Here is a 25,066-nt window from a genome sequence, read left to right as displayed (position 1 = left end):
AACATGTACAATTAGTACACTTGTCTCCCTCTTTTAACACATCCCTGTCTCTTCACTTTCGATTTCTTTGCCTTTTTCGATCTCTATCTTGACAAAAGTGAAGCAGATACAGGGAGGTTGTTGACTTCACGCAGCTAATGTCAGCTGAGGTTTAAGTGTTATCCAGTGAGGATCGCAGACTGCCGTCTGAGGTTGACTCTGCAAATGTCAGTCATGTCGATCACAGTTAAAACCTTTTTGAATGGCAGCTTATTATTTGCCCTAGATATCCCCTAAATGTTCAGATCCTCTCTTGTTGTCCGAGGAGAGAACTGGATTAGTTTGCTTGGTGGCTGGATGACAACGTCTAACTAGCGACGGCTACTCAAACACGCACACATACACACACACACACACACACACTTAGAGCTTTGGTGTTTTGTCTTTTTTACTTTCCTTTTGGTAGCGAGCAAAGACGTTAATTTGTGCCCGGTGTTACCACGCTGCTTTGCCCTTCATGCAGTTGAGCTGAAGTGACTTTTAGCTTTTAATTCTTCGATGATTTCAGGACAACAGCATAGTTCAGGACATGAAAACGATGCAGGGGCTTGACAGAGTTGAAAAGACTGAAAGGATTAACTACTCCAGGCAGCCTCGGCTAACCTTTTAACTTCGTACTCTAAGTTGGTTCTGACGGGGGTAGTCGGCCCTGTTAGAGGAAGTGTCTCGATATCTGTGCTCCTTAAGCTTTTACGGTTAATGGGTGGAGGAGAGGGGTCTCTCCGTGAGAGGCCCTGAATGTCACTTGTCACCTTACTGCTGTGTAATGCTGCTAATTAGCACGAAATAACCTGAACTCTGAAATGTCTAATTACTGCTCCCAGCGAGACCCTGAACTTTTGATGAATGTTAGTGAGCAAAAGCAGTTTTTGCCCTCCCGGAGAGAAGCCACACATATTCACAGTGGCGGTCGGCCAATAGAGGGCCACGAAAAAATATATATATATTTTTAATATTATAAATATTTTTTTTTTTTTATAATATTAATAAATTATACAAATTGTCAATAGTTGTGTTTTTGAGCTATGTAATATACCCAGTAATATTTGTAAAATAGGATATCTGCGCAAAATAAATGCTTTTCCCTGCTTGTCCTCTCCGCTATGCACCTCTCAGCTGTCCCCGTGCACGTCTCTGCTGCGCGTGCACGTGCTGGGGCCAGATCGATTTGACCCAAGGAAGACGGGTCTAATAAGCAGCTTAGCCAATCACTGATTAAAGAAATAAATGAGTGACTTACAATTTAGCCAATCAGCGCCCTAAAAAAGACTTCCGGGAGGGCCAGATCCTCCCGGAAGTCTTTTTCTCCCGGAGTGCCCGTGTCTAGTTCTCATCTCGCGTGTTCTCGCTACCCAGCTGGACGACGGTCACCGGCTTGCGGTAAAGAAACACAACGAGGAGGTGGATAAAAACCGGCACATTTTATCAAAAAATAATTGATTGTGTCAAGTTTTGTGGGGCTTTTGAGTTGGCTTTGCGTGGGCATGACGAGACTGACTCCTCGGACAACCCTGGCGTGTTCAACGGACTGGTGGATGTTGTTGCGTCCCTCGACGGTGTGCTGGAGGAGCACCTGGAGACAGCCAGCGTTTTTAAAGGGACGTCGAAGACTGTACAAAATGAGCTGTTGGACTGCATGCTGTCGGTTGTAAGGGATTACATTCTGGAGGAAGTAAAGAACGCTGATTTTATCGCCATACAAGCAGACGAGACGACGGACATTTCTACCCACTCGATGCCAACGGTAACGTACGTTAAAATGCGTTTTAATGCTCTGGCTATGCTCTCCATGGAGAAGGAACTTGTCAGGGACATGCCTGACTTCAATAAGAAGGTCATTGAGCGGTTTGCCACTCAGAAGAGCAAAGTTCCTTTACAAATAACTGTCATAAAAACATGCAGGTTTCCTCACCGCACTGATTGGGTGTTTCTCCAACAAACAAGGTTCATAGGGGCATCTTAAAATATACTTATTCTATTTGACTATATATGATATTTATATTTTATTATAATATATTCATGATATTTATATTGTATATTTATGATTATATGGTATATATATATCATATTATACTGAATATTATTATTATATGATATATATATATTAATATACTGAAGTGTATGAATAAGATGTCCTTATTATGTCAGTGTTGGAATAAATGATAACAATGTAACTGCAAAGTACTAATGCGTTTTTGATACCTTTTTATTTTTTATTTTTGCATTGAATTATACTATTTGCTGAAATTGATTGGATGGCCCCACCCAAAAAAAAATCCACCAGCCGCCACTGCATATTCATATACGAAGAAGTTAATGCACTGCATCACCAACAGGCAGAGGACAGCTACCTTTCACTCCCTCATGAGCTACAACAACAAGCTTTATTTCAAAAGGACATTTTCAAAGTTGGTAAAAAATACAAATAAAGTAGCAGCGTTTGCGTGTTGAGTTGTGTGCAGACGGTCTCAAGTCATGCAGCAGCATTGCTCTTATCCCACTCCAAACACTCTGCCTCCAGGAGGATTCGGCCACATTGTTGACGCTACTGAGGGGTGCGTGTTTCTGTAGCACATCGAGCTAAACCCACATTTATCTACATATGCACATATTTATAGTGCGCATACATACCTACACCCACATACTGTACACACTCGAACAGGAATCACTGCAGCACCCACAGAGACACAGATGATACTGCATGTTCTAGTGATTTATAGTTGCAGTTTTTGGCTCTGTGATATTATTTTTAGACTTACTTTGTATTCCTGTATCCGAGGCCAAATGTAGCACCTGATCAGACTGGATTATATGAAGTGTTTTCATTGTGACTGCAAAACATGTATAGTATTATTCATGTGTTCATATCCTGTCCTGCAGGAGTGCTAAATGAGTAATTCATATTAAAGCGCTTTGGGCTTTCACAATAAACACCTGTAAATCCGCCTGATTTGAAAGGCAGATTATAATCTTTTGTTTAGACAGTCCAGGGTCAAACAGTGAGCCCCTCTCCTCCATACTGTATCTGCAGCGTCACTGTTTTTCCTCTCTCTGTTAACTTTATTTTATGTGTTTAGTGTTGCAGAGCTGGCAAATCGTGACATTAAAGTTGAATGGTTAGAGACTGTAAAGACACTGTCTTCGATCCTGATGGGAAATCATTTAAAAACGCTGTCTTGTGTGACTCGGTTTTGTCAAATAGTCAGTTTTCCATCACAGTTTGCTGGTAATGATGCTAAAAACACAGGCTGATTCACGAGTCTCTCTCATTATTTCCAACTCTGACATTCTTTGGCGAATCAAACAGTAACCACACCATGCTACACCCTGCCTTGTCTCTTCCATGGCTGATCCTACAAGCTGGCTGCATCAGTCAGGAATGTCCACACCCCGACAGCTGTAGGGGAATCTGACTCATCCCGCTCTCTGTCCCCATCCTCCTTGTGTCTTTAACAAACGCGCCACTCCACCCTTTCTCACCCTCCCTGTCCTACCCACTTTATCCACTCTTGTTTAAGAGCTTTGGCAAGTTGGCTCTGCCTCCTCCGACCATTTGAATGTTAGTTTATCAATGATGAGTTCACCTCTGAGGGGACAAGAAGGATGCATTGTGATGGACAAATGGACCAAAGAAAGAAAAGATCATTCTCCTTTGGGACACTCTTTATTGAGTCTCCTGATGCATGTCTTTTGTCTGATAGGTACTGCCTGTTAAGCTCCAGCTGTAGTCCCGGCCCCTGTTCAATGCCTTATTGATGCAGCAGCACTCCCCAGCTCCTCTCTGGCAATGCACTTCTCTTCTGCTCCTCTTACTGATGTGGCTGCAATCAAATCTAAAGGGCTGTCAGCCATTCAGGGCTACTTAAACTAAAGTGAGGAAGGATGAGTGCAATCTGAAACATAACCCTTATCTATCTACCTCGACTGCTCCGACTGAACACATTTCTCCCGGGCTATAATTTAACCTTGATGCATGTAGGATATGAATATGAGCTCCTGGAGTTGGCATTACTCTAGTACCTCTCATGTTCCGGGCTGTAGCTGTACATCACCATTTCACAGTACATACAGTACATCCAAATGATGCAGACCAGTGGGCCAAGCAGTAATGAATGTCAAGGAGCAGATTACATGGTAATGTGTTATTGACCGGCTACTGTCCTGCACACATCATTGATTAAAGCAGCAGAGTGTGTGATCGCTACATGTTTAAGTTGGACCTCAGGACGAGCAGTATGTAGTGTCACAGTGTAGACATAGAAGGTCTCCCACACAGATATGATTGACAGTATGTCTTTGTGTGTGCAAAACCCCAACCAGAAAGAATAGGTGTAAGTATGCTGCATGCAAATGACATATAATTGATATGAAACAATCAAATATATTATTCGGTTTTGTTATTGTAATCATCTGTTTGACAGTGCTTATATGCATGTGTGTTGAAAGCAGGCAACTCTGAATTTTACAATCTCGTGCATTTTACAAAAAAGTAAAAAATGTGAGTAAAATGGAGGGAATAGCAGCGACAGTGATTAAATGAGAGGGAAAGAGTGAATAGATTAGTTCTGTCTGTCCTTCAGACAGAGAGAGAGAGAGAGGGAGCTGCCAGCACTCCCTTCATCTTCCCCTCCTCCCCCATCAAAGCTTCTCTGCTCTCATCTTGATCATACTCACCCTTAACATCCCATAGTATCTCTTTCTCTCTTTCTCTGTCTCTCCCCTCATTGTCGATCCATGAACACAAATGTAGTTTTCTCATTTTTTGACAGGCCAAGAAGAAAAATCCCACTGCTGTGTTTTTACGCACAGTAATCGAATTTCTTCTTGACTGCATGCTGATGTCTGTCTCGCTGTGTGGATGTGGGCTGTATTCCAATGTGTTGTCTCTCCATTGTTCTGCTTGGTTAGTTGTTTTCACATTTTACGGGAATGTGGGGAAATGTTGTCGGGAAAATGCAGTTTTTCAGATTAAATGACAAAAGTGTTTTCTAATCTGATGCCACTATTGACAAGATGACATTTTTTTCTCAGTGCCTTCCAAAACTGTTACAAACCAACAACAGCAAAAAATGTATTTGCCAATGTGATGATTAATAACCACTTAAGTGTTGGGAAGAACTGCGGTCATGGTTAAAGTAATCCAACACACATCCATCCACGCCAACTTCCTCCCTCTGCCGACATGATGGCATATGTGGTTATAACAACATGTAACAAGAATTTCCTTTTTTGCTCGCGACGGACAAGAAACCACTGATGTTTTTCTTGCCTCTTCTGATTGGCTGTGTGTTGAATTTGTGATGTCTACGGAAACATACTGTGGTTTATGAATGGAAAAGAGTCACTGATAGCTGCTCTCAACACAAATTGTACTCTTCAGTCAAGCAGCCTGCCTGTCCTAAGGTTTCATCAGCTGGATTTTCATCATGTCTCACTGCACTTCACTTTGCCATGAGTAATATAACAACCTTTCTTTGGCCTCATGAGATATGGAGCTGTGGGAGTCACTGCTGTAACTTTAAGTGGAAGTTAAACTTGGAGGGAACAAGGAAACGCTCATAGCCAGCAAGGGTCTTTGTCTCTTATTCTGTGATTTCGTGACCCGACACCAAATCCTCATAATTCTTTCGACTTTCTAACCCATTACAATTTCTCTCTTTTATCCACCTGCTGACTATATATATACCTGTGTTTGCTGCATGAACAAATATTACCAAAGCAAATCGCCACAAGTAAAAAATGTGCAATGACAAAAGGTCAAACCATCTGCACTCTTGTCTTAATGCAAAAACACGGTTTCTTTTTAAATCTTTCGGTCACACACTTGGTCAAAGCTTGAGACATATCACTTCATGTTTTTCAAATGAGAACAGGGTAGGTTCCTGCACACATTTAAAGTTTGCTATTGGATCATATTCACAAGGTTTCAGCGCTAAACCTTAATCTGAGTGTTGTGACCAGTGATGCAGGATTCTGTTGCTCCTATATAAGCAAAAGAAAATACATTTTGAAGTATTTGGGCTGAACTGAATTAAGTCAGTAATAAAGATGTATTTATATCGTGCTTCTCAATGCAAATTGTAAAGTGTTTCATTGTTAAAACCATTAAGCACAAAGCAAGGCAGGCAGGCTTGTTACAGATACCAAAAATATATTGAATGCAGGAATAATATAAGCATGATCAGACTGAAGGGAATATGTCTCATCCTAGAAATATTTCTGAACAGAAAAAAAAAGCGTGACTGAACCAAGTTTGTTGATTTGTGTGAAAAAGTCAAACGGGTTATAAGAAGAAATAAAAGAGAAGGAAGCGTGTCGCCTGCAAGGTCTGGTCTTTCTCGCTCCATTTCATGGCATTGTTTCTGGCAACCGTCCTTACTTTGCACCGTTAGTAATACAGTAACATGATGAGCTGCGGTTCACAAGTTGGAAGAAGTTAGCGGCAGATTTAAGCTTCAACTGCAGCTTTATTGTTAGCAACAGACACACCATAAGCTCAGCAATAAACCCACCTTTGTGTTCACATTGAGAATGTCACCATCTGTCACACAGCATCACTCTAATCTGACTGCATTTGCTCATATGACTAATTGTGTAACAGATGAGATGTGAAAACAATGGATATATTATGGAACACAATGAGGAGCACATTAACACTTTTTAAAATGGAGGCACACACATGACATGAGACTCATCGTCATTAATCATGTTCTACAAAGCATGCTGGGAGGCTTCCGTACACATTTAACCCCTGTAGTGCTCCAATGAGAGAGGTACAAGGTGCCTCTATTTGAATAGATAATTATAAATGATTAGACTCTGTCACCTGCTACAATATAGTTGCTGCTTCAAGAGCCTTGCAGAATTGATTTAGGAAAGACCTCTACTGATAGCACACAGGAATAATCAGCAACAGCACATCCCCTCTGTTATTTTAAGAGCATTCTCAGTAATCTTCAAGTATTGGCTCCAATCATTTTTTTAACTAAAGCTGCATTCTGTCCCGTTTTAAATCCGTAGTTTCAACGGAGCACAGTCATGCCTGACCTTCACCTAATTATGAATTGAAATGTAACTCAATGACCATCACATTTTCAGGAGCCGGACAGAGGGAAATTAAGTAACCGGAACTCATTTCTTCAATTCCGACAAGTGTGCGATACAAATCTTTATACTGTACAATGATATCAAATTGTTCTTCCATTTTGTGCGTGTCCGTGCACACCTGATTTCTTGCAGTCATGTAGGAACATCATTTATGTGAAAAAGGAAATGCTTAGCTACAGCAAAAGAAAAAAGGCATTTACTGGGGCGCCCATAGCTCACCGGATAGATGGCAAACCATTCAGACTGAGTCCTTACTGCAGCGGCACAAGTTCTAGTCCGGCCCAGGTCCCTTTGCTGCATGTCATCCCCTGTCTCTTTGTCTCTTTGTCTCTCTCTCTAGGTACTAAAGACTAATCCTGGTGTGGCTGTTCACTAGAACTTTTGCTATTTTTAAGGTGCAATATGTATACTCAGTGACTTGTTCAGGTTGGGCCCAGGTCAGTTGCTGCTTTGTAATGCCCAACTGCAAGTCTGTTTAATACTGTGCATACATATTAATCGTATCGTGTTGAGACAACCGTATCAGTGGCGATGGCACGTTTCTGGCATGTTCATATATTATTTTTTCTATCTCTGGAGACGGGGTTACTTTCAGACAAGAACTGAAATTCTGCCGTTATTTGTACCACAACTTGTATATATTGATATATTGTATCAACTTATTTAAACTGTTCATTCTGATAACTGCACAAAGAACTGTTAACAGTGCTGTGAATTGATTGTAAAAGAAGTGCAGGAGAAAAGACTAGAGTGAATATTTATCACCAAAGATGTCACCACAGTCGAGAAAACAAGAATCTCACATAAAATGTCACTTTGATGCATTGTCAGCAAGATTTAAATTGCATCTGTCAAGGCTCTAAGCCAATTGAACTAAATCTCGAATAATTCATCACACACACACACACACACACACACACACACACACACACACACACACACACACAGACACACACACCTTCGAGATTCTGCCATAGATTCAGCTGGAGTGAAACTGATGGATTTCTGCCTACAGCGGGTGTTGAGTGTGCGTGTTGGAGGAAATCTCTGGGCTGCTTTGTTCACACAAAAAGCAACCCGTCTTTGGCTAATGCACACACACACACACACACAGGCACGCTGAGGCTGAGATGATTTATAGCTAGCCATGTCTAATGGATTGCTTTGGCACTTGAGAAATTATGAAAAGAAATTAATTAGCCTTCAGTGACCCTGCTGTCCATCTGCCTCTCTCTATCTCTCTTCTCTCTCTACCCCCCCCCCTCACACACACACACACACACACACACACACACACACACACACACACACACACACACACACAGTGACCCAGTCATTCGGCTGTTCACTTTGGATGTAATTACAGTCAAAATGGGTTGCGCTAACCTGACACAGATTTAGCTTCGCTAATTAATATGAAAATACCGGTTGACCAAATTAATAAAGAAAATGTATGATTCAACATTCAGCAGTTAATAATAACATGATGATGTTGTCATTGTCATAGCAGAAGAGATATTGTATCTCAATGGGACCCTTCTGGTTAAATAAAGGATTCAATAATAAATGTGTAAGAATGTATTGTTATCAATTGTTATTTACTACATTTCAAGTGATTATGATAAAGTAATAGAATGACCAACAATAACAAAGAGTTAAGTAGAATTTAGATATGAAAATATATTTTCTAAAAATATGCAGTGTAATGCATGAAATAACAACGACAAGAAAAATACAAAGTAAAAAAATAAATAAAACGAACGGTTATTTAAAAGGAAGGACAAATGATAATCACCCTGTTTGCCGCAGAGCACTACACAAACTGACACAATGTACAATGACGGAGGTAAACCAGTGAACGCCAATGCGAGAAAAATAAACGGAGAACGAGCAGCAGCTTATTTCCCCCTCAGTGAGGATTTCGGTGAATAGCAGTTATTTTCTATCTCTTCTGGCTGAATTCACTTGGAGAGCAGAATGCTCAGCTCAGCAGAGGACACGGGAGTCCTTATTTTCTTGTCCTTCTGCCTCTCTGTGTCCTTCAGTGGTACAGGATGAAGGATTACTGTATTGTAAAAGGACAGCTCACTAGAAATACCCTTTTTACTTTTGTGTCCCAAAATGCATAAGAAACAAGACACAAAATGAGCTAATACATTATGTAGACCTCCTTCATTCCAAATAGGATACCAGAGGGCAGTCTTTAAATTAGATTTAAAATTGCGCTTTGCATTTTTGCATTTTTGCATTTTTGCATTTTTGCATTTTTTGGCAAGTGTGCAGCTCAGACATGAGCACTGAATTATTTTGTGGTTTCCTGCCTCCTGAGCTCTGAAAACCAGCTGGTATGAGACAGAATAGAGCCCGTGAGAGCAACGCTGGAGGAGACGTGATTACGGTCCACTCCAAAATAAGTCAACACTTCAGATCCAGAGACCCACACACAAGCACACTCACAGCACCTCACAGCCCGGTGATGTTTGTCTGTGTATATTTGTATGTGTGTGTAATTCTGAATGTGGAGAAGTATTTGGTTTAGTCCCCTGCTGTTTATCCTGACATACAAAAAGAACATCTCTTCTTTGAGATGAGCAGCATGACGACAACCAGGAGAATCACTGGCTCCCTCAGTGACAGATAAGCAGATGGCAAGGACTTTGGGTGTGTTATTTTCCCAAAATATGTAGAACAAAAATCACCAAAAAAATTTTTACCAATACATTGTCTGAACATGGGTTGTCACTTGGATGTGAATATATGGTAACAAGTCATTTTAAAATGTGTCAGAGATCAAATTACACAATTAGAGTGTTGTACTTTGTCTTTAAATGCACAGTTTTTGCTTACTCTACTCTAGAGCGTCTAAAACACTATATTTTAACAATGGATCCAAAGACTTGTATTTGAAAAGGCTCGCTCTTCGTGACTAACTTCCCCTCAGCTCTATGGAGCATTTATTGTCTTTCAGCTCATTGTTTTGATTTTCTGGCCCACAGCTTTGCTGTCTTGGTTCTTGGTTCCACTCTCAACAGCTGTTTTCAGCAAAAAAAACTCTAAAGATGCACTGCACAATACCTGCCTAACTCCACGCAGACGCAGCTACCGACTAGCTGGTGAAACGAGTGCAGAATTTAGCAGCTCAAGAGCCAAATACTTCCCTCAGGATTTGGTAGAGACCAAAATGTAGCTAAACGGAGCAAGTGTTAGACTGACAGAAACTCTACTGCAAATACACGATAATGATGTTCCATAACTGCTGGATGTGTTAGTAACCACTTCACCATATCAACTTAAAAGTTGATAATATATCAATGTTGAGTTCACAACTTGTTTCCACTTCTCCCAAGTGGCCAAAAGGTTAGCTGGTGCAGGTTTAAGAGTACCGGTAGTCTATATAACGAAGTGGACACCCATTGGTTTGTGGACTGCCGTTTTGAATGCTGAATAAGACATATTTAGGCAGCCAAAATGGTTCCAATTAACTTCTTTGAACTGAAAACACACTGTAAAGGATTCAAGTTGTATCAAGTTGTGTATAAAACATGGACAACTCTCAGACCGGACAATGCCGTGGTAGCGACCTGTCAGTCACAAGGTAGCCACGCACTAAAGTACACTTACCGTCTATTTTACTTTAAACGGGACCATCATTGACCAAATGAACATCATGCTGTATTGAAAAAGACTTGAAACTAGCGATTGAGACCATAAACTCATGTTTACAGTCTTGAAGGTAATACATTTAGTGAGAAGGGTCATTTTATCATTCCATGCAATCAGACTTGTTTTTGCAACCAGAGGAGTCGCCCCCTGATGATAGATGATAGCCGCAGTAGAGATAATGCAAGTTTAAGGCAAGTTTAAGGCACTTCTGCATTGGCATCACTTTTCAGACCCGGAGGTTGCTGCCTGGGTTTAAGTCATTATGATGCACTGATTGAACAATCTTCAATGCAGTAACAGTATGCAGACATTTCCATTTGTATCTTAAATGTGCTTGTTTTTACAATGCGCATCATGACTTCTCTTGCAAGTCAAGCTCTTGAATTGAATCACAGTGCAAGACTGATTGAAAGAGAAATGGAAAGAGTGAAGTCAGTTCAAACAAAGAGAAAGTATGAAATGAAAGAATGGAAAAGACGGATTGAGGGGGTGATTGAGTGAGAGAGACAGAGGGAGGGAGAGAAACATGGAGGGATTATTAGGGACTCTGTGTGCGGATTAGGGAGGAATGCTGAGGTCTGTCACACCAGAATGTGATCTCGCTCCGGCTTAGTGTCACTTTTCTGTCCTCCACTTCCTCTGGTCTGCTAATACAGGTTCACTCCAGCTTCCAGCCCACTTCGGTTCTCTCCTGTTACATCACTCACCTGCCCCACTGCTTGCCTCACCTCACCAAGCGCGCACATGAGATGAGATGTTCAGTGGTGGTACAGTTGGCACACAAGACAATTTCTATGGATTTTCCATCCTGGATGCTGCAGCAAAACAAATCCAGTGTCTTTTTCTAGTTGGCTGGAGATCATGAACACTGCATTCTTTCCAGATGAAGTGATTGTACGGTATAAATCTGTTGAGGCTCACGCACATTTACACACTGACACACCAAACAAGATTGCTGTTTGTTAAGTGAAATGTGTGATCGCCCCAGTAAAGGCGCGTGGTGTAGTTTTGACAAAGACTTTACTAACCACCTCCCCCGTCTCTTTCTCCACCTCTCCTGCAGATCTGAGTTCGACCTGGACTATGACAGCCACCACGAGGACTACAATGACAGGTAATGTCAGAAAGCCACGCATGGCGGCTCACACACCTTATTGCTTGTCTGCGTGTCACAGGAGGCTAAAGGAAGAGGCTAAAGTGGATTATTTATCCTTGCTTTATCCCGTCACTGTCTGCCACACAGCCGTCCGCCGTCCGTCATCCTGTCTTTGCTTGCAATGTTGCCTGTTACTACTCAACAGCCAGGAGCTCACTTGTTACACACAGACACGCATGTGCACACTTTCTGGAAAGACACCAACCTTGTGGATTTGTGATTTGTAATCCCATTCGAGCATCGTAACTCTAGCTGAATCTCAAATGATTCTGTGTTTAGCAAACGTAGTTACCGTATATCGTTTGCTTAAGCTGCATCCATGTAACGTTACAGATGTTGCCTTGAATTTTAGAGGCAATACATTCAGAGTTTATAGCAGCTCATAGCTCTAAATCACATAGAACATAGAGGTGGCGCAATATACCGGTATTGAAGATCACTACATTTTTAAAATTTAATTTTGATTTCTTATAAATAACACACATTGTGTAGTTATGGTTACAGACTCACTCCACCTCCTTACATTTGTATTTTGAGTGTCATTCATTTGCCAAAAAAGAGACAGAACAAACACAAAACAAAGTTCACAATGAATTTGACAGCCTTATCTATTTTTTGTTTTTTTAATTTTTTTTTATCGATATGTATTGCGATAACATTATCGTGAATTATTTTGGCCACAATAATTGTGTCTGACATTGAAAATCTGATATTGTGACAGCCCTAGCAGCTTACATAGTACATTGACATGGGGTTACTATATTTTCTGTCAATACAAATGATCTTATGATCTCATTGTTCACATCAGTGTTCGTCATACAAAATAATAAAGCCAATGACGATTATATTGCAACATTTTTAAGTTGAAACATTATTGGTGCATTGAGATATTTCTGTTACCACTCCGTCTGTGTCACTGTGTCGTGACTGTGAAGGAAAAAATGTTGTGCACTTGGTCAAGTCAAACAGAAAACGTATTTCTCTCAGTCTCTGCCTGAAAACAAACAAAATCTGCTTTTATTTCCTGGTGTCTACACTTTAAACCAAATTGAGGGCATGAGAAGGAACCAAAAGAAAATACAATCTTCACTGAAAGACGAAGAAAGCCAAACCTCTTCACTTTTGATTGACGATATTCTAACAAAAACTCAGGCATTTATAGCTGACAAAAGCACTTTTTTCAATCTGTGAATTGCTGAGACTAAAATTAAATTGAAAATCACTGCCAAACATGAACTGGTCACTTAAGATGAAGTTAAAGTCAATTTCCCAAAACAGATTGACAACAACCATCCGTTAGGGTTACATAATGCCCTTCAATAAAAACACCAAAACTGAGCGTATTGTTTGGGACGTGTCATGAACTCAGTTAGTTTGCAGTGTGCGTTTACCTTTTATATGTTACTGCAGAACACACTCTTGTGCAGTTAATAGCAGTGGTTAGGTCGATGAGGTAGTTCGTTAAAATGAGCTCCACTCAGAGTAACTCTGTATTATTGGTCCTCTGCTGAAATTGTGCAGGGACCTTCCTACAGCCCCCAGGCCTCAATCATAAACACTCCACTCAGCACATCTGAATAAAAGCAGGCAGTCACATAACACACACACACACACACACACACACAGAATACACACCTCATTCTGGTGCCTTTCTCGCACATATCGATGCTCTGTTGGTCTGAGTATCAACTGTCATCTTTTCTTTGTTTTTTGCATTTGTTTTGCCTTGCTCTGCATTTTTCCATCTATGCTCAGGGGGAACACTCACCACTGATTTTCAATTTGTTTTTAACACAGTGCATGATTATTCCCCATGCTGTTGACTTGCACTATTGACAGCTGTGTGTGGAAGCGTATGTGTGCATATTTAGTAGGGGTGTAACGGTACGCGTATTCGTATTGAACCGTTCGGTACGAGGCTCACGGTTCGGTACGCATGACGAACCGAATACGTTTGAAAAAAAAAAAAAAAAATTGTATTTTTACTTTTATTTTTTTTAAACCTTTATTTAGCCAGGTAGTCCCATTGAGATTAAAAATCTCTTTTGCAAGATGTAAGTAACAATACTACATAACATTAAGGAGCAGTTTTTGTTTTTTATGCTTATGTGTTGCTAAGAAGACACCCCAGAAGATGAGTCACTCAGGTATAGTTCCATCATTGTTCAAAGTCAAAGAATAACTTCATGATGTTAGTTGCAATGAATAAATATATTTTTAAATAAAGTACATTTCTCTGGCATTTATAGTTTTCTACTGTACCGAAACGTACCGAACCGTAGCTCCACTGTATCGTACCCAACCCAACCGTGACTTTTGTGAACCGTTACACCCCTAATATTTATGCATGCACATGTATACGCCTCTGGGTGTGTGTGTGTTTTTTGTTTCTGTGTTTGTTTGTTTTGTGGAACATCAATATGTGGGGAAAAAGACAAATTACTTTTTTTTGTCGGCTGTCCTCTTGTGCGAACACGATAGAAAACAGGTTCCACACAGATAACAGCTCTAGCTGACAAAGCTGCTTTTCGTGTGGGGTCTAATCCATAGAGACAAACACTCCCTTTCTCTCTCACACACTCACACACTTTTCTGTAATCCTCACTCGTCGCTCATTGTCTGAGCCTCCATTCTCTGAGATGACACCTCAAAGCCGGTGTAACAACACATTGTCTATCTGCCTCTGCAAACTGCTTTAAAGGACTTTAAACTCCCATAAGTCTTTGGTCTCTGTGTCTCTCCACGCGGACAATGCTCAAAGCTTCTAATCTCACACACTTATGATGGCCTAATACACTTCATCCTGATATGACATTGTGATGTGTGTGCATCTCTGTTTGCATACTGTGGATGTGAGAAGAACACAGAATATATATAACAGGTGAAAGAGAAAAACAGAGAACATTTTTCAGGGAGTCGGGCTGACTAACTGGCTGTCAGCTCGACCAGTAATCTACATTACCAGCCGACTCCAAGTCCTGGGAGCTCACAGCTCACCATCCTGTTGTTGGCTGGCATCAAACAGCAGAAGAGCTGTTCGCTCTCATGGCTTTGCAGAAACCATGTAGGCTGTGCTCAGACTGATCCAAATATATCCAGATTGAGACGGAAAGATTGAGTTGATCAGAATGATCGAGGTTTGGTACCTGCAGGTCTGAAAAACACTCAGTTCAGATCTCTCATAAAAAAGTCTGAGATTTAACTGGCAAAGGTCTTGACTTTCCCACCGTAGACCATAACATCAGTCATAACTGTTTTTTTGTGTGGTTGCGTGCTGTCAGGAGTCGTTATACGCTGTGCGTGCAGGCGTCTGTTCAATCATTTTTTGTGGCGTTTCAGCCAGCACCAAGCAAACACTGTCACTACTGTTCGCTGCAGTGGATGGAAAGCTCATCATCTCATCATGGGCACGTGTCAATTTTAGCAAAAAATGTAATTAATTCATTATTTTTAAATGTATCCGTCCATCAATATTCTGCCACTTATCTTGACCCAAGCCATGTTAATTGATTATTATAACTACTTTGTTATAAACAGCTGAGATGTATATAAATGTCAATGATTTCATGTTTGACAGATAATCGCGGGCCCAATTGTCCCACGTCATCACTTGACCGGCAGTATGACCATGAAAAAGGCGTTCCTTTTCATTCTGTGGTATTAGTATGGTCTTTAAACGTTTTTTTAATTTATTTTGGTGAACACAGTAAAAACCCTGGCTATCCTTTTTAATTGTTCTTTGAGCCAAATCTCTCTCTCTCGTTGCTACAATTAACAGAAACATAATCATATATAGATTTAATTGGCCTTGTCACGCTTCCTGCAGCTTTGCTCATTGCTGATCGGTTGGTTGGTTTTGAGCCTGTAGCGGTGTTTCACCTGGTCCTTGTGTGCATGAGTGTTTGAATCCCTTTCTGCTTCAGTCACAACATCACTTCTATTCCTACTGAAACAGTGTGGTTTCTGTAAGCACTGTAGAGTTTGACTGTGATACACCCCATGTCACCAGCACTACTAGCCTGGCAGCGAGCTATTGATTGGCCCTGACAGAACCAATTACATTCAGTGACAGTTCGAGACATAGAGCTGTCCACAGGGAGGAGGCAACGCCAGCGCAACAGAGACAGAAACAGAGATAGAAAGTAAAAGTGAAAAGAATATAGAATATACATATCCATATTTATCTATGAGGTGCTCGAACAGATGCTTTTCACAAGCGACACATATTTCCTTTCATATCTCTATTTCCAGCTTGTATCCCTGTCTTGTTTGAGCGAGGGCTGGGTTTGAATTTTTTCAACATTTGTGCCAATACAATAACTGTTGAGTTTTGATACAAATTTTAAGGGAACATCAACAAGTTTTTCTACAATACCCTTTCGTTTTCAGTTAAGTACCGGTACATTCAAAGTTTCCAAATTGAAGTGATGCCTAAACGCAAGCAGCATTTTGCCCTCTCATGCTTGTGAGCAGGCTCTCTTTCTTCCTGATTTTAGACAAACACTTGGATTGCAATTCAAATCACAGCACACCTTCCCACTAATTCAGCAAAATGGCTGCATGCACATAGTTAAAGACGAGTTGTTTCAAAATTGTATCGACTGAACTTTTAGGGTGTACGACTACCAGCGTGTACCGGCATCCCTGTCTCCTCTGCCCCTGGGACCCAGTCTGGCCAAGCGATCCCGTTCCTCCTCCTACTCCTCTGGGAACAGACGCAGTCGAGACAGAACCCACTCCAAAAGCTCCAGAGCCCACTCCACTACTCCATCCACAGCCAAGTGTGAGTAATATGAATGGACTCAAGTCAGAAAAAGATTACATTAGATGATGCAGATTTATACTGTTTGTCTAAAACTCTGGGAATGCCTATTTACATGAAAAATTAAATGATAAATATAAACCTCGGATCATTAGATCTTTTGCCTCTCATCCTTTCAGTATAACGCAGTCACAGACAAAATATGCTGTTAACTTAAGTCACAACACACAATCTCTAGGTATTGAAGTTCAAACACTTTTTTAACCCCCTTTTTCTGTGATGCTCCTTTGAAGAGAGAAACGATTCAGTGGAGAAAATTAGCTGTATTCAAAACCACGGCTGCATGATTCCTCAAGTTGGCAAATCAGAAACTCGAATGCTGATCATGCTGATCATGCTGATCGAAGTTAAAGGCCAACATGCACTTTTTTGATGTAAGATACCCAAAGTGCATGCACATTTCTTCTTTCATAGTCAGATTTTAGTAGTGAATTAGGGGTAAGAGTTAGATATTTTGAGAATATGCCTATTTGCTTTCTTGCAGAGCATTAGATGAGACGGTCAATACCTCTCTGGTCCTCATCTTCTCATCTAACTCCCTGTAAGAAAGCAAATACGTGCATTTGCCAGTATGATAACTGATATGATGGATACTATGATCTAACTAATCCCTAAAGAGATTTTCAGATTGTGTAATAATTTCCTCATGTCCTTTACATTCATACTGTCTTCATCCCTGCAGTGGGAATGGAGGAGTTGCAGGTGATTAAAAAGGAGCTGACTCTGATAAAGACACAGATCGACGGGCTGCTCGACAGTCTTGACAAAATGGACACACAGAGGAATGACCACAAAGGTGAGACATTCATTCACAAAGACAGTGGAGGCAGGGAGGCGCAAGATCAACTGATAGATAATCTATTCGCACATCAAAAACATTTTGGGTGGACTCTGCAATATGCCACTTTCAGATTTCTGCTTGATGAGCTCCACCAGTCACAACCCCAATCAAAATGATTCAGGATCGGTGTCGCAGGGGAAACTGGGGGATGAGAATGTACTGCACCATCGCAGCCACTCCTATTTTACCTGACAAATCAATTAATTCCCTCCAGTCACACATTTTTTTTAAAGTTGAAGCAAAGCCAATATAAACTGCCCAGGTATCTGGATTTATAAATGTGAGTAAATTATGGAACAAGCAAAACAAACAGTGTGGTTGAAGGAACTGACCGATGAGGCAAATATGAAGGAGCGAGAACAACAGCAGATCAGTGTGCATGAAGGGAAGAGCTGCTGCTGCCCTCATGTGGACGTTTGAACACAATACTGTTACTGCGTCTGCCAACAACAGCTTCGGCTCAGGAAAGGAACTGGTCAAGGCTTCATCATCCTTCCTAGAGAAATTGTTTTTTACTGGAATCTTAATTAAACTGATCAAAAAAGTATGTTGGCTCTGTAATGTCCATACTATCCATGGCCATTGAGGTTACAGAGGTCTGGTTCTCCACTGGAGGGGCATCCTAGAGGGCACTTTATCATTTTATATCTAGGGGCATTCAAGAGGGCACTTTATCGTGTTTTCTCCACTGGGGGGGCATCCCACTTTAACATTGTATATATAGGGGTGTTCAAGAGGGCACTTTATCATGTTTTATCTACTATAGGGGTATTCAAGAGGGCACTTTATCATGTTTTATCTACTATAGGGGTATTCAAGAGGGCACTTTATCATGTTTTATCTACTATAGGGGTATTCAAGAGGGCACTTTATCTGTGTTATTTTGAACATGGTGGCATCAAGGGAGTCCACCCCTGCCTGGAAGTCATTATCAGGCTGAATATACAAATAGACTGTGTATGAAAAATAACATGTTCTACCTTCTTTGACTGACCTAGCTCTATTCTTTATATTAATTTATCTCAGGCTCTACTTGATTCCCCTGCCTCTCACTATCTACCTCAGCTGTCTCTCACTTCCGCTCGCTATCTTTTCATCTGTCCTTCATCCTGTCACTCTCACTCTTATTTTCAGACTGTCTTAAAGTACAAAGTCAGTGGGATGCGCACAGACGTTTTTGTCTGTGAACCACAGAAAACATGTATTTTCTTTTCCAAAGGAAACAGGACCTAAGTTCCACACCCAAACTCCATGCGTGCATCTGTTTATTCCTGTGCTGTAGGGTCTCCCCTGAGAGAGGGCAGTCCAGCTGGCTCACTGTACGCTCTGTCTGCCAGCAGCCCCGAGCACTCCCTCTCCTCCCTCTCTCCACCCAGCTCCCGCCATCGAATCCACAGAGAGAAACCTGACCCGAGGGATCACCACACGGTAAATGCACCTGAAGTCTGTGTGCACTTGTTCTGGAATGACTACAAAGTAAATCAGCGAGGGCCGTCCCTTTTGCTTTTTGTTGTTTCTGGTGTTAATGATTCATTTTTCGTATGAAAGAAATAATAATTTAGAACAATAAGACACAGGAAAACTCAGTTTTGCACAGAATTGAAAAAATGAAGTTCACCAGATGTTTCTGTGCTACAAAGTGAGTTGTCATGAAACAACTACTGAGACTCCACTACCTTAAAATCTATTTATACTTGCACCATTCAGTTTCAGATGTCTTTATTGTCCATTAGATTTGCATAAAATGGGAAGTTGCCTTTGGCACTGGCATAAGACAATACACAATATACACACACAGCAATACACAACATGTATGCATCTTAAAGTATTAAAGTGACCAAATGGCGGTAATAATAAAGTGCTGAGTGGGTTTTTCTTCCACTGGTATGTCGTCATTTAATTACACTTTAGTAATTGTGAGCTCGCAGCTCAGTGAAATGTCTCTTTGTTTTGTCTCACTGTCTGTCTGTTACAGATGAGCAACCACAGCTCTGACCCAGAGGAGGAAATATGAGGAAGGAACATGAAAAGACGTAGAGGACATGGATTAAGTGCCAAACATGGAGGAAGAGGACAACAACCGACAAGCCAACACTCAAATTATCCAATAACACAATACATTTATGTTATTGTATCACAACAGCCTGGTTTCTGTGACCATATTTTTAAGTCAAACTAAAAAATGTATATATACAGGTGTGCATGTACCAAGTACATGCACACCTGATTCAGAATAATTTGGTAGGTTGGCCTGAGAGAGTGAGAGAGTAATTATAAAGGAGAACTGGAAGACTTTTTATTATCCTGCCTAAGGAGGCATTCCTATTTAATTGTAAAAGAGGGTTTACACAAACACCAATATTCCAGTATTAATCCAAATACTGCAGAATTAATCTAAATGAGACGATAGGATTTTTGATGAAAGCCTTGTGTAAGTAGCTTACTAATTTATCTTGTCCATATTAAAAGCCTTCTTCTGAAACAGGCAGCACACACCAGCATCAGACTGTACATATAGTACATAATGTGTCGTGTTGCTAGAGGTGCTGCTGTGTTTCTGCCGTTTCACCAGTTTCTCCAAAGAACGAAATTCTTATATCTTGAATTCGATAACGTAGAAACAATAAAGAACCAGGACTATTAATGAAGCGTGGGCAGTTATAAACTATGTTAACAGCGTACTTAAATATTATATTTTTCAGAACTATGGTATAACTATAATAGTGTGTGCATGCACTGTGAAATAAAAATCCCTTCAGTGGATCTCAAAGTATTTTGACTTATGAAAGCAAAAGAAATTGCTACATTCTCAAATTTGATCTTTCAATAGGGCTTTTTGTTGACGCTCAACTCACCTTTTCTCTTTATTGTATACTTCTAAGATATCAGAATTTAGTTTGTCAAAGTTAGAGATTGAATAGTAATGCTGATCATTCAGGAGAAACAGGTTGTTTTCAGCTTGTAAGTATCAGTCTGCTATACTCTAAAACAAATGTATTTTCTTTACTTTAATTAAATGTGTTAGAGAAATGTTACTACTCTCTTCCATCATGTATTTGGCACTTTTAAGACATGCAGAGGCGCCGGTCAGTGTGTAATATTGTGTATTATTGTAAACTTTACTGTAATTGTTGAACTGTCTGATTTTATTCTTGCTTTAGGAATTCTCATGTGTTTTTTAAAAGAAAACAAAGACGTTATTCCTATGCTGTTACATTTATTTTGTTTGCATTCTTCAGATTAGCCAAGTGGAAATACTCATTGTCAAAGTAGTGAAGGTATTTTCATATTGAGTATAAATACAGTACATGGGAGTGTGTGTGTTTTTTCTAAGAGACCAAGACAGACACAGAGAGGACAATTGAAAGAGAAACAAACATTGGAAATGATGTTAAGTATTAGAAATCATAAAATGTTGAAAGTACTGCTCCAAAACTTTACCACTTACAGTGTGCAAATATCCAAAGTGTAAAAATCATATATATAATAATAGACTCCATATCAAACAGAGGAAAGCTGAAAGTAAACTTGCTTGCCGTAAGTCAGAGAGCTAGATCACATGATCACAGGTTTCTCTGAACCCACATCTGTAGTCCTCGGTGCATGGATGGTTTGACCTAAGGTCAATCGGACCCTCAAGCAGAATTGTACACATTATTATCCATACCGTGTGAGTAGTTTTAAAGGCTGCTATGTGCCTGATGATACCACCAACACTGCCTAGACTCACACTACAGCAGTTCAGTCAGGAATACTCTCGTCATAGATTTTAACCATTTATTGCAACAAATGGACATACAGTTAAACTTGGCGATGATGGCTCCGCTCTTTGAATGCTCCCCGGATTAGCCAGCAGCTACCAAGCCAAAACGGGGAGCACCGAGCAACAACCCCCAAGGGTTTCAACTTTACAGGAATGAGCCAGAAGCACATTTTTTAAATACATTTCAATGCTAAAGCTATGATTCAATGGGCTGGCTGTTAGCTGGTTACAGCTGGGGGCGTATGACTTCCGTGTCCTGCATGAAGTAACGCGATGCTTCAATTTCCACAAGTTGTTCACAGTTGATGAGACTTCAAACTCCTGCGACAACAACATTGCAGCCAGGTTAAAACGGATCAATAGGTACAGTACATTTTCTGCATAAGGTTATTTTAAGAAAGTTTGGTTGTTCTACTATATTTTTTTCAGAAAAACGACTAGTGGTGGAGATAGATGTAAAATGTGTTCAAGAAAGTATTTCTACTAGCTGTGTCTCTGAAAAGTCGTTTTAGCTAAAGACTGAGTTAATAACTGACATACTATGGCCACAGGGAGAAAATGGTAATAACTATTAGTTGTTTTTAAGTGACCCTTTAAACAACAATATTTTGGCTTAGCATAAAAAGTGAGCAGACGCTGACTACACAGTTTAGGATGTTCATGTGGTCAAATGGTGCGGTTAGTTCATGTTGGAAATGGGACATGATAGCTAACTAGAAACTGTCAAATCATATCAGGAAATGTAATTGGAATAATTAATGTGAATTGTTGAGAACAATTTCTTTACTGATGACACACTGTCCTAAACGAAGCATGTTCCATTTGATGATAAAGTCCAAGAGCCATAGTAGAAAGCTGTGGCAATAGCTCATTAAATGGACCTTCAGTTTAGAATGTTTACCACAGTTCATGTCACAGACTTTTCTGACAGTTGTTTCTAAGAAAAACTAAAAAGTATAGTAGCGTTAAATGAAATTACAGCAATACTTTCAAAGAAAAATTCCAATAGCCCGATCTAGTCACCATGTTTTAATGTGTTTAATGAGTAGTGCTTGTTGTCAACATTTAGCTCTAAAAGATCCCTCATGTTTGAAATGATTACATTGAACACTCTGGTTTGAATGTCATTAAAATGAGAGCGGGGTGAGAGGAGGTATCACAGCGCGTGTCTCAGTCTAACCAATAGAATTCGAGCAGGAAGTTGTCGGTGTATTTAGGGTTCATTAAGATAGACATATGTCAGAAAATGAAAGGAAACGTTCATTTTAATTCAATTATTATGTGCTTGTCTGCATGTGCCTCGGCCCCTGAGCAGTCCGCTTTCATCATCCATTTCCACCAAGTTCAAAGTGCTGAAAGCAGAGAGTGACAAAAGGAGCTCTTGCACAACCAGTCTTCTGTTGACAGAAAGATAAGCACTTGAGTGCTGAATGTCATGTGGAATAGGTCAGTGTGCAGATTTGCAAGGGAAATGTGACAAACATCTGATGCTGTTTAATAAACCATGAAATTATATTTCTTTGGTTAAAACCACTGACCCAGTTTATTCATCAGCACACATGAGCGCGTACAGGCTGCAGCAACTCAAGGGTCATATTTTGCCTGGAAATAAGGTAAGAACAAAACTTTTAACAGATGTACAATACAATACAATATTTCAGTCAATAGAATAGACAATTATATTCAATATGTTGTATGGACCGTATATTGTATTTTAAAGCAACAGCATGAACTCCGACTGAGAATATATTTTGTGAGGAGTGAGAGAGGCTACAACAGGGGCAGTCAATAGTCAGTTAATAGTCATTTGCCAAAAAACATTTTTGAATGTACATATTACCGTATATCCAGGGTTTCATTCAGATGTCATTATTAGTTTGAACAACTACCTCTGTATCGAGTTGAGGAAATTGCATGTCCTGTTATTCAATTACCCTAAATACATTACCCTCTTATACATAATAACGCACAACGTACATGTACAATTTGCTACTTGTAAGTATTTAAAATGTTCTGAAACTGAATTTTCACTCTGCATTCCCAAATAAATCCCACATGTTGCTTCAATACATGAGGTTCCCGCTTTAAATGGCTCACTTTTCAGTGCTGATCAAGGAAGCAGAAAGCACATAATTAAAATAAATGCCTGAAATAAGTCTGAAAACTTTGAAAGAGCTGTGCTATATGAATGTAAGATAGTATATGAAGATGGGGTGTTAAAGTGTTCTTCCTTTACATTTGGAACAAATTAACAAATATAATTCAAAACCAATGTCATTTAACAAAACTAGTCCCGTATTAATATTTATTTGCCAGTTGTCAAAAGATAATTGTGTCATTTTTAATGTTGTAGTCTAATGTGATTTCTTCAGATTTGAGCACATCAACTGAAAGTCTTAAACTCTTGTTCTGTAGATCACAGCAATGGCAGGCCCTAGTCCCCTGACCACCCATGTGCTGAACACGGCAATGGGTGTCCCTGGTGCGAACATGGGCCTCAGTCTCTATCGACAAGACCCCTCTACTAGTACCTGGAGTTTGATAACCACTGGGTAAAAACCTGAGGAAAAGTGTCATAAGCAAAACACCACTCACATTGTCCCCAAATATGGTCACAGGAAATTCTCAAATATTACCACGAATGTATATTTTCATCATAGGTCTTAAATCATATTTTGTCTCAACAGGATTACTAATGCTGATGGACGCTGCCCAGGACTCATCACAACCCAGATGTTTACTTCTGGGGTGTATAGATTGCATTTTGAGACTGCTCAGTACTGGGAGAGTATGGGAGAGACCTGCTTCTACCCATATGTTGAGGTGAGGAAAGGCATAAAGGGTAATGTGCCAACATGATCTTCATCTTTCATTCTTAGGTATAATGCTGCTTTACTTGCTTGTGGCTTTACCATATTTTTGTAACTAGATCAGTGAATTTGTACCCTCATTTAACTTGGCATACAATGCAGTTAACAATCATGACTATCAGTCTTACTTGTAATTGTTGATCTCTTTCATGTTTGGTGTTTTGTTACAGATTGTCTTCACTACAAATGACCCGGGCAAAAAGTACCATGTTCCACTACTCCTGAGTCGTTTTTCTTATAGTACGTACAGAGGGAGCTAGAAATCAACAGTGATGTCCCATCACAGGCAGAGGCAACTCCGCCAAGAACATCCATCCCAGCACCAGCTGTACTGTCTATTGACAAGACACAATGCTCCATTGGAATTATCCTTCCCTTTGCATAATGATGTGATACTGTAATAAATATAATTTTGTTACGATTACACAAACAATATTACTCATATACACTGTACTTATTAGGATACCATTATATTAAACGCCTATTCAAAACTGTTATCAAGGCATACACTGTTTAAAATAAACTGTTTTTTTGGTACATGTTTTTCTTTTGGTCTTTTGCCAACATGCATATAAATCCACCTGCTAGTATTTTTCCAAAAACTCAGCACTCTCTGTATTTTATACTAAATGAAACTGACCAAAATTCACATTGTGTGAAACAAATAACATTAATAAATAAGTATATTACATGGACATTGTTCTCAAAAAGAAGATCCTGCCATTACCTTGTCAATTCCTGTAACACTTGAGGCCATTCCCATCCTCAACAGAAACTATTACAATATATATTTCTACAATTCATA

General features: G+C 40.0%; 2 protein-coding genes across 2 annotated transcripts in view; both read left to right on the top strand.

The window, feature by feature from the left end:
* Window positions 1-20,866, top strand: part of LOC306788726 (heterogeneous nuclear ribonucleoprotein C-like) — a 33,169-nt gene extending 12,303 nt beyond the window's left edge. The window contains exons 3-7 of the mRNA XM_079284337.1: window positions 11,873-11,923; window positions 16,579-16,748; window positions 17,470-17,583; window positions 18,911-19,056; window positions 19,604-20,866. Of these exons, the coding sequence (XP_079140463.1) occupies window positions 11,873-11,923; window positions 16,579-16,748; window positions 17,470-17,583; window positions 18,911-19,056; window positions 19,604-19,642 (520 nt within the window). The 3' untranslated portion in view covers window positions 19,643-20,866. The remainder of the gene's footprint in view (window positions 1-11,872; window positions 11,924-16,578; window positions 16,749-17,469; window positions 17,584-18,910; window positions 19,057-19,603) is intronic.
* An 852-nt stretch (window positions 20,867-21,718) lies between these two features.
* On the top strand, window positions 21,719-24,756 carry uraha (urate (5-hydroxyiso-) hydrolase a). The gene is made up of 6 exons (XM_079283618.1): window positions 21,719-21,754; window positions 22,707-22,837; window positions 22,946-23,004; window positions 23,807-23,943; window positions 24,079-24,214; window positions 24,432-24,756. The coding sequence occupies exons 2-6, from the start codon at window positions 22,822-22,824 to the stop codon at window positions 24,519-24,521; spliced, it is 438 nt and encodes a 145-aa protein (XP_079139744.1). The 5' UTR covers window positions 21,719-21,754; window positions 22,707-22,821; the 3' UTR covers window positions 24,522-24,756.
* Window positions 24,757-25,066: the final 310 nt, after the last annotated feature.

Source organism: Melanostigma gelatinosum (genome assembly GCF_949748355.1).
Source record: "Melanostigma gelatinosum genome assembly, chromosome: 2".
In the NCBI taxonomy this organism is placed as follows: Eukaryota; Metazoa; Chordata; class Actinopteri; order Perciformes; family Zoarcidae; genus Melanostigma; species Melanostigma gelatinosum.
The sequence above is the reverse complement of the archived record's forward strand: the minus strand, read 5'-3'. Positions and strand labels throughout refer to the sequence as shown.